General features: G+C 45.1%; 1 protein-coding gene across 1 annotated transcript in view; it reads left to right on the forward strand.

Moving 5' to 3' along the window:
• Positions 1–9,211, forward strand: part of LOC111961802 (microtubule-associated protein 1B) — a 35,125-nt gene extending 25,914 nt beyond the window's left edge. Inside the window, exons 5-7 of the mRNA XM_023984340.3 lie at positions 165–5,154; positions 5,319–5,557; positions 5,778–9,211. Of these exons, the coding sequence (XP_023840108.1) occupies positions 165–5,154; positions 5,319–5,557; positions 5,778–5,933 (5,385 nt within the window). The 3' untranslated portion in view covers positions 5,934–9,211. The remainder of the gene's footprint in view (positions 1–164; positions 5,155–5,318; positions 5,558–5,777) is intronic.
• The last annotated feature ends 1,519 nt before the right edge of the window (positions 9,212–10,730 follow it).

The raw sequence follows: 10,730 nt of genomic DNA on the forward strand, positions 1-10,730 counted from the left end.
CATGATCTGCTGAAGTTTACTGACCTCTCAATGAGCAAACCTCATGATTACATCTGATGGAATACAATTCCTCTGATATCTGTCATAATTGTGAATATGTTCTGTTTGATCATAGTCTCATGATTTTAATCCCATGTCTCCAAATCTCTCTCTCTTATCCCCAGATTGGTGAATTACTTAGCACTATTCGCCCAGCAAACAAGGCAAGCCTAACCCTCTATTGCCCTGAGCAAGGTGACTGGAAAAACTCAAACTTGGACAAACACAACCTACAAGACTTCATCAACATGAAGCTCAACTCACCACTGATACTCCCAGAGATGGAAGGTCTCTCAGAGTTCACAGAATACCTGTCGGAGTCAGTAGAAATCCCATCGCCATTTGACATGCTGGAGCCTCCGACCTCTGGCGGTTTCCTGAAGCTCTCAAAACCATGCTGCTACATTTTCCCTGGCGGCCACGGCGACTCTGCCCTCTTTGCGGTGAATGGGTTCAACATGCTCATCAACGGGGGCTCTGACCGCAAGTCCTGTTTCTGGAAGCTGGTGAGACACCTAGACCGGGTAGACTCCATCCTCCTGACCCACATCGGGGACGACAACCTGCCAGGCATCAACAGTATGCTCCAGAGGAAGATGGCTGAGCTGGAGGAAGAGCAGTCACAGGGTTCCCAAGCTACTGGCGACTGGTTGAAGAACCTCATATCCCCAGACATTGGGGTTGTGTTCTTGAACACCCCTGATAATCTGGGGAACCCTGCTGAACCCAACTTCAGGGTGAGGAGGAACATTGAAGAGGCAGCACACACACTCCATTACCTGAGCAAGTTGAATCTGAGGCCCGAGCCTTTGCAGAGGCCGGTCGGTAACACTATCGAACCCATCATTCTGTTCCAGAAAATGGGCGTGGGGAAGCTTGAGATGTATGTCCTGAACCCGTCGAAGAACAGCAAGGAGCTGCAACATTTTATGAAGCAGTGGACAGGCAGCGAGAAAGACAACTCCACTGTTATTCTGCCCAATGGAAAAGAATCGGAGCTCCCAATTTCTTATATGACCTCAATCTCTTCCTTGATTGTGTGGCACCCATCAAACCCTTCAGAGAAGATAGTACGTGTCCTGTTTCCAGGCAATGCCTCTCAGTATCACATCCTTGAAGGTTTGGAAAAACTAAAACACTTGGACTTCTTGAAGCAGCCAGTTGTCACCCAGAAGGAGCTATCTTCTAACTTGGCACCAGCTCTAAAGCAAGCAAAGCTGAAACATAAAACTGACAGCAAGGAGAGTCTGAAGTCAGTCTCTAGGCCATCACCAAGCAAAAGTTTCAAAAAGGAGTCAAAGGAGGAGGCTCCAGAGAAGGCAAAGACAGATGCAGAATCGGCTCAAGAAAAGACTAACAAATTTGAGAAAAAAGACAAACCTTTGGTGAAAAAGGAAAAAGCGAAGGCACCGGAAAAAGAAGTGAAGGTGAAAGCAGAGCCAACTACCGAAACTCCAGAAAAGAAGAAGGCTGAAATGAAACCAAAAGCTCTTAAGGAGAAGATTATCAAAAAAGAACCCAGGAAGTCTGTAGAAAAGAAAAATGATGAAAAGGAGGTAAAGAAAGAAGTAGCAAAGAAAGATGATAAGCTAACATCTAAAAAGGAAGAAACACCCAAAACGGAACAGAAGCAAGAAACACCCAAAAAAGAACAGAAGGTAAAGAAAGACATTTTAAAGAAAGATAGAGATTTCAGGAGGGATTCCCCCATGAAGGTGAGGAAGGAAGAGAATAAGGAGCAAAAGAAAGACGATCTAAAGAAAGACATGAAGAAGCCATCCAAGGATTTAAAAAATACTCCATCTGCTTTAGGCGAAGGGAAAAAACTTGCAGCAAAACCAAAATCTCTGAAAAAAGATGACACTACAAAGAAAGACTTTGGAAGCCCTTTCAAGTCCAAGGCAAAACCAAAAGTCACCAAGAAGGACCTCAAGGCCACAGATGCTAAATCTGCTGTTGCAGGAGCTGCAGCTGTCACAGCAGGAGTGGTAGCCACCGCCACTTGTGCTGCGGAGGTCCTTGAGACAGAAAGAGCCATGATGTCTTCTCCAGAGGACCTCACTAAGGACTTTGAAGAGCTCAAAGAAGAGGAGATCTTTCACGAAGAAGAGCCGGTGGTGATCCACAGAGAGGACCTCATGCACTCTAAGGAGTCCCCTGAAGCAGCAGAGTCTCTGGATGAGGGGATCACAACCACTGAGCATGAAGGAGAAAGCGGGGAGACTCCAGAGGAACAAGAGCATAAAGGGAAGTTGAGCGGCAGCGGCAGTGAGAAGTTTGAAGATGAGGGAACTGGGCTAGATTATGAAGAGAAGGGAGAGACAGAAGAGGTCCATGAGCCAATGAGAAGGGAAATGGACAACCATAAACATGCTGATGACAGTGAAGATGAGGACTCTGAGGACGAGGATGCAGAGCCAGACCAATGTGGAAAAGATCATAACAGAAATGAAAGAGAAGTACAGAAGTGGGGCCTGTCGGTGACACCGCCTCCCAAAACGTCTGAGCCTCTCTCTCCGTCTGCATCTATTCATGATGAGACCCTTCCAGCTGGCTCTGATGATGAAGCAGCCTCAGATGATGAGAACCGTGACGAGGCATACACTGCTACATCTGGCCACACCCAGTCAACTATTGAGATCTCCAGTGTGCCAACTCCAATGGACGAAATGTCCACTCCAAGGGACATTATGAGTGACGAGACTACTAACGATGAGACAGAGGATTCTCCCTCTCAGGACTTTGCCAGGTTTGGAGGAACAATGTTAGGAGACCTTGAGAGGAAGAGGCTGTCTCCACTACACGACGGCCCAGAGTCAGACCATTCAAAGAGCGATGCCACCGAAGGCAGGGGCTACAACGCTTCTGCATCCACAATATCTCCACCATCGTCACTGGAAGAGGACAAAGAGGAAGGGTTCAAGTCCGACAAATTTGGTCTTGATTCAGCAAGCTCTGTTCTCACCACTACTTCACCTCTCATCCGCTCCCCTTCAGCTCCCAAAGGAACCTTTGACTCATACTCATCTGGATTCGCGGCACCAATTGAACTGTGCACAACACTTTCTGGATCATCAAAGGCAGCAGCTGGGTCTTCTACTAGCCCAGATGACAAGACATTGGAAGGTACCACCTCACCTCATTCCTCTGGTCACACCCCTTACTTTCAGTCTCCCGTGGATGAGAAGGCTGGCTCTATAGCACCTGCAAATGGCCATGGTCCTGTAATTGTAGAGGTTACAAGTGATAAAGAAGATTCCAACAGGGTCAGCCCCATGGACGACCCAATTCCTGACCACACCTCGACTGTAGAGAAGGTGCTGTCCCCAATCAAGAGCCCGCCTCCTGTAGTAGAAGGAAAGTTACACTTTGATTTAGATCATATGTCAACAATGCACTCGAGTCAAGATGATAAGAAAAATGGGGCTAGCGACAGTACCTCAATCTCATCCACAAACCCATTCGCAGGTTTCAAAGAGGAGAGTAAAATGTCGATCTCGGAGGCAACCACGTCTGATAAATCGGGTAGCCCTGTAGATGAGGCTGTAGCAGAGGACACTTTTTCACACATCGCCTCGGCTTCCACCGCCTCACTGGCCACCAGCTCATTCCCAGAGCCTACGACAGATGACATTTCCCCTGCTCTCCACGGTGAAGCCGGCTCCCCGGAATCAACAGAGGTGGAGGACTCCCTATCTGTCTCTGTGGTTCAGACTCCAACCCCTTTTCAGGAGGCAGAGGTCTCTCCTAAGGGGGAGAGCCCCAGGCCCATGTCAATCTCTCCAGACATCTCACCAAAGACAGCCAAATTAAGGACACCAGTGCAGGAGCCTAAATCCCCAGAGCATTCCACCATGTCATTTGGCCAGGAGTCCCCTGATCACTCATTAGCCCTAGATTTCAGCAAACAGTCTCCAGAGCACCCTTCTGCAGGCAGCCTGCGCGCCACGGAGAACGGGCCAACAGAGGTGGACTACAGCCCCTCAGAGGGGAATGATCTGAGATCCTCCGAACAGTACAGACCCACTGTAGACAAGCCTATGCTTTTCAAAGACAATGACTCAGGTCGCGCCACTTCTGCGTCCCCATCAGACGCATCTCAGTCCACCCCCTCGACAACTACGCCTTGTCAGATGAGGGAAATGTCACCGGGCTTAGCCCAGCAGATGGACAAATCCCCTGCCACCCCGAAAGGGTCTTCCCCCTCTTCCCCCTCCTATTCTTGCTTCACTCAGAAAACAGATATGCCCTTAGCAGCAGAGACTAATCCCTTCAAATGTGGTGGAGATTCCAAATCCCCTGTCAGCCCCAAGGTTCCCTCCCCATCCTACCTACCACTCTCTTTCAACCTCTCCGACTATCAGAAGTGTGCAGGTGGTTCCAAGGACCCAGACTCCTCCCAGAAGAGCCCCTCTCCTGGGTCTAGGACAGATGTTGACCTTTGCCTTGTGACCTCTTGTGAGTACCGCCACCCTAAGACAGAGCTGTCCCCATCCTTCATCAACCCCAGTCCTTTGGAGTACTTCATGAATGAGGAGAAGCCTCTGGAGGAAGAAAAGCCTCTAGCTAAGTCAGGTGGAGGACCTCCACCCCCTGGTAGTAAACTCCACGCTAAGCAATGTGAAGAGACCCCACCAACCTCCATCAGTGAATCCGCCCCATCCCAGACGGATTCGGATGTTCCCCCTGGGACAGAGGAGTGTCCCTCTATTACTGCGGACGCAAACATAGACTCTGAGGATGATTCTGAGACATTACCAACAGACAGGACCCTGACTTACAGACATGCTGATCCTCCTCCCGTGGCTCCCAGGGACTCTGCTCCGTCTCCAGCCCACCCAGACGTCACCATGGTGGATCCGGAGGCCGACAAGCCACCCGCTGACGACAACAACCAGACTAAGGACAAGGACTCAAAGGCAGAGGGAGCTGAGAAAGCTAAGAAGAAGAAGCTTACCAAGACCAAGTCCTCCTCACCAGTCAGAAAGACTGGCCTTTCAAAAGTAAAGGATTCAAAAGTAATGGCCTCTCCTAAGAAAAGTGTAGGAGAAGGGAAAGATGCCAAAAATGCAACCAATAGCTCTGCATCCAGGGGTGTGAAAAGTGCCACATCAGGTAAGACTCATATATTTTCTTACTTGGTCATGAGTCTAGAAGCGTTGGTTAGTTTCTGATTAAATAAGTTTAAAGTTCAAGCTCAGTTTGCCTCAGTATAGAATCACATGTTTTTCATCCATTATGTACATAGATTTTCTAACAAAGCTGCATCTCTGTCTCAGGTTCAGGTGGTGGAAAGGCAGCAACTGCAATACCCATACCCAACTGCCCTCCCATGTACATGGATTTGGTTTACATCCCAAACCACTGCAGCGCCAAGAATGTGGATGCAGAGTTCTTCAAACGGGTCAGGTCATCCTACTATGTAGCAAGTGGCAATGACCAGACGGCCCAGGAGCCCAGCAAAGCTGTCCTGGACTCACTGCTGGAGGGCAAAGCCACGTGGGGAAACAACATGCAGGTACAGTGAGACAGTCAATTTAACAGAATAACCGTGTTATAATCCCATAGTATCAGAAAGAGAGGTGCCATAGAGAAGATAGACAAGACTTAAATAGTATACATTGAGAAAATACTGTCAGAACCTTTTTTAGCTTCTTAATGCTGAACAAAATGAAGCTAATATGCTCAGAGCTTTGTGAAAAAATAGTATGCAAACCCTAACCCTTCTTTGTTGGCAGGTGACCCTGATCCCGACTCATGACTCAGAGGTGATGAGGGAGTGGTACCAGGAGACCCATGAGAAGCAGCAGGACCTGAACATCATGGTGCTGGCCTCCAGCTCCACCGTGGTCATGCAGGACGAGTCCTTCCCCGCCTGCAAGATAGAGCTGTGAACCTGATCCTGGGCCTCGTTCCATTCCAAATTATGCTTCTCTTCTTCCCTTAACTTCTCCCTTCACTGGAGTGTGCACTCTATTGACGTTCCAAGACGTTTCTGCAAGGGAGCACCTTCTAATGAAGGGAAGGGGTCGTAGTAATTTGGATTGGAACAACCCTCTGGACTCTCCTGATCAAATGATCTAGTAACCGAGAGATCTAGTGATCAAATGGATCATGTTGTTAGTGGTATCTTTGAGTTGGGGTGAGGGATGACGTAGACATAGAGTAAATGTAAACGCATGTAATTTAAACAAAGGCTGTGTGCCAACATTAATGAAATATACATAGCCTACATTAAAATGATGTTCTGGTTTGAAAAAACAATGGCAAACATAATTGTTTTAATGAAATCCACAATACCCAAAAGAAGTATCTGACACAAGTATCAGCTTTGTGGAGCACTTTGAGTAAGGAAATGTCATAGCAATATCCTGTACGGAATGAAACATTTGATCTGACCACTATAGAGAACATAAAATGAGAACATAGAATGCTCCAACTGTATAAATTGGTGCTCTTGACGTAGATTGATTTCTTCAGAAAACAAAATTTCCCATGAGCACCAATTATCAAGTCAAATCAATATAGAAAAATTCATGAGAATATACTTGTTCATACTGGGGACAAAAAAAGGTATGACAATAATACAAAATTATTGAGATATTATGATGAAATCTATTTGTCTTCAAGGTTGGGACTACACGTCAAAATATGTACGATTCTGGTACATGCCGTTACTTAATGTAATCCATTACAATTACTAGTTACCTGTCCAAAATTGTAATCAGTAACATACATTTTGGATTACCCAAACTCAGTAACGTAATCTGATTACTTTTAGATGACTTTTCCCTTTAGACACATTAGAAGAAGACACAAAGGATCCATCAAAACGCATTTGGTGTGTCATCATAGTGATCTCTGACTTGTGGCCTAGTGTGGCCTAGATCTAGTGTGGCCTTGTGGCCTAGATCTAGTGTGGCCTTGTGGCCTAGATCTAGTGTGGCCTTGTGGCCTAGATCTCTGACTTCTCTGACACTCACTCTGGTGGAACAACCTTAAACTTGCGCCTTTGTTCAATGCTGAATCGAATGTCATTGAGAGAACAGAAAGGTGTCAATGTATTTTTCGCAAACACCCTTTCTGAATTTAAAAAGTAATCCAACTAGTAGTCATCTAGTTTTTCAAAAGTATCTGTAATCTGATTACAATACAACTGATTACAGTCACAGTTTCCCCCCCCCCCATGTAATCAGTTACTCCCCTGGGTGTGATAGTAGGTCATCAAACAATGCCTCAAGCCACTGATTATATCTCTGTCTAAATAACTAATCTATCAAATTGATTTAACCCAGCTGCATACACCAAAGGATCGAGGGAAAACACGTGTAAGTTATTGCCTTAGGAAGTGAATTGAATGTAAAAGATTGATGCACTGAGGACAAATAGCCTATGTAAGAATGATTAGAAAACGTAAAACACAATTTAACAAGAGTCTGTCCCCAACTGTCAGATAATCTCTGTATAGAGTTAGTTTAGTTTGATACTGATGGAGTAAATAGATAGAGCAAGATGAAGGTTCAACTGCACTGAGGGGCCTATGAAACATAACACATGTTTGTCTTAATTCATTGTAATTATTTAGAGAACAAGACAATTCTAGTCAAGATTTGCCCATGACTCTGACACTATCTTGATTTAGAATTACGCTGCACGCTTTGTGATCCTGTTAGTGCAAACGATTGTTGATTTGTCTTCGTTAACATCAGTTAATGCGAACCTTTTCTTTGGGGGCCATGATTTTTGTTATTTCATCTCAGTGTTTTAAGAGTTGTTATTTATTTAATTTATTATTGGCTAACTTTTAAAATGTAATCTAGTCTCTTAAAGATATACAATATGAAAGGTATGTGTATAATCGGCCAAACTTAATTTAAAAAGTGCGTTGTTTTAAAATAATGTCTTATGTTCAGATTTGATCTTTATAGCTTATTGGTTTCTATTGATTTAAATAGAACTCTATGTAGTGCACTGTAAACTTCTGCTCAGTCCATCCTCCCTAGCCAAGTAAAACTCAACTCCACGATGTACTTCACATCAATGGAGTTGAGCGGAGATGAGAGTGGACGGACTGGAGCTCCGACGTCACATGAAGGTTTTTAACAAAAACAACGGATTTCAGCACCCAAAACATAGCCCGGGGAGGGGTCTGTGGATCTGTCTCAGTCCGTTCATTCATAAGTTAGTCACGTTATATCTCAGACAGCTGCATCATTCGTGGGGGCTACATGTTTACTGTTGCCTTGTTTTATGTGATTTTGGAGCTCCAGTTCGCCCACACTAGTCGCTGCTGAACTCTGTTGATGTGAGGTACATAGGGGAGTTGAGTTTTACTTAGCTAGTCCTCCCCAGCATTTTGTGTAGAACCACAAATGGAGCCCTAGCGACTGCTTGAATGTGCTACAATATCTTCAGGCTTGTGAAGTGAGACACTTTCCTAACCTTACATTTTTTTCTGTTTTTAAAACACTGTACTATAATTATAAAAAGCTTTGTAGCAAGGTGAATGGTCGGAAGAAATGTGCATGAGTAATAAGCTTTTTTTCTCTTTTTAAGAATTGGGGAAATCTGTTCTTATCTGCCAAAACAACACCTCAAGTCTGTGCTAATATAAATGAAGGCATACAGTAAGAGTTGGTTGTTCCTTGAGGTGTTGCCAGCTACGCCATAATGGCATGGAAAGTGAAAAGTTAAACTAAAGGCCCTATCTTCTGACTGTGTTGGCAATTTTAAGATCTTTAAGTCTGCTTCCTCATAGTCCATGGCCCTAGCTACTCAAGGAGGATATGTAGTACCTCGGCCTACCACAGGTCTATATAAAGCAGTGGTCAGTATGCCTTTTGTGGTTGCAAGATGGCGGCACCTCTGCCAAATCCCTACGAGTCAGGTAAAGCTCTGTATAGATACGCCTTGAGAAGAGTAAAACACGGGGGAGAGTGACTGTTTTGGGTATGAGTTGGGGTGTGAAAGACAAAAAAACAAGACACTTTTAAAGCCAGGACAAATGATGATAATTGTAACGCGAAGCCATGAACAGAACAATAGAAAACAGATGTTCAAACACCAACCGTCTACATCAACCAAACAATTTAATGACCACGCCTATAGGGAGGCCACCAACATACTACAACCATCCACCACTCAGAACAAACGGTCACTGGTTAAGTAAAAACTCACATAGGCAAAATATTACAGTCAACCAACCAGGGCCAGGGACTTAGTTACTGCCTCCGCGACAGGTCTCCATGGCAACACATTTATCCAGTTGTCCTGTACAGCTCTGCAACCGGATACTTTAATCATAAGCATGACCATCCTGCTGTTCAACCACAAACTATAGTGACCGACCGACCACACACCACTCTTTCTTGATCTTTCCTCACTCAACTACTGTACTGTATTCCTTGTTCTATCTTTCTCTATTTTGGGTGATTGTTAATACTGTCTGTCTGCAACTGTGTGGTATAAAATTGTCTTGTGATCTCTGCATCCTCTCCTGTTCCAAACTCATATCTAATGTAGCGGTTAGTTTCAAGTGAAAGTATTATTTACTGCTTTTCTGATATTTGTGTGCAATGTCTCCTCTCCCTCCTATGGGACATTTGATGTAAAGGGACCTACTATTAAAACCTAAAAAAAAAAGAGCCACAAATCATGAATCTGTCTCTTTTTTTCTTGAATGAAGGTATATTCGGAAGTAATGGCTTCATGATGATGATGATAATGATGATTACGGTGATGACATCAACCAGAAGAATGGACTCACTATACAAGCTTACCATATGTTGGTGACCTAAGACTCATAAAACAAAACAGGGCTAAATGGCTCAACTCCTGACCCAATGAAAAGCTGTGCTTTTCTCTAAAATACATGACAGAGAGACATGAGAGCAATCCTTAATTGTGTGCGTGCTTCACCCTAATGGAGAGGCATTAGCTCTTTACCAACAGGTAGGGAGGGGTCAGACTCAAAATCAATACATCACATCAAACAGCAGTATAACAAACCCCCTACCCCATAGGAGCGAGGAAGACCATTGGAGCAAAGCAAACCCCCCCTACCGACCAACCAACCGCGGACAGAAACAAAAGGTTGTTGTAGCTATAATAACTGCTCTCGTGGACTGTAGATTCAGAGACACAGTTTCCTGGCTGTATGGAGGCTGGCTGGTAGGTTAATGGTTAACATCACTTCTGGGAGTGTGATTGGCTATAAAAGGACAATGAGGCCCCAGGCAGAGACATGCTCCATGGCCTTCAGGGTGACAGGTGTCCCTGACAGGCAGACAACCCAGGCAGACAGGCCTGGGCTGGGGATTTATGACCCAGAGAGACGGGAGAGAGATTGGAGGAAGAGGTGTAGAGCAGGGAGAGATGTAGAGAATGGAGAGAGAGATGGAGTTTGGGGTGAGAGATTGAAACCAGAGGAGAGATTGGAGGGAGATAGGGAGACAAGGGAGGAGAGATTCGAGGCTCAGACAGTCACCCTGCTTGTCATGTAGTCACCACAGTGCTTGGTAGGGGCATCAGCCTGAGCTGCAGCAGCCTTGAGACACATTTTCCCATAAGAGACATGTTGAACAGATTTTTAGGCAGTGAGCGTGTGAGAAGCATGACAATGCAATCATTTTACTCTTGCTGAAAATGAAACTGAAAAGATAGAACAAGCAATTAACAATCAACAATGAAAC

Source organism: Salvelinus sp. IW2-2015, linkage group LG4q.1:29 (assembly GCF_002910315.2).
Source record: "Salvelinus sp. IW2-2015 linkage group LG4q.1:29, ASM291031v2, whole genome shotgun sequence".
Lineage (NCBI taxonomy): Eukaryota > Metazoa > Chordata > Actinopteri > Salmoniformes > Salmonidae > Salvelinus > Salvelinus sp. IW2-2015.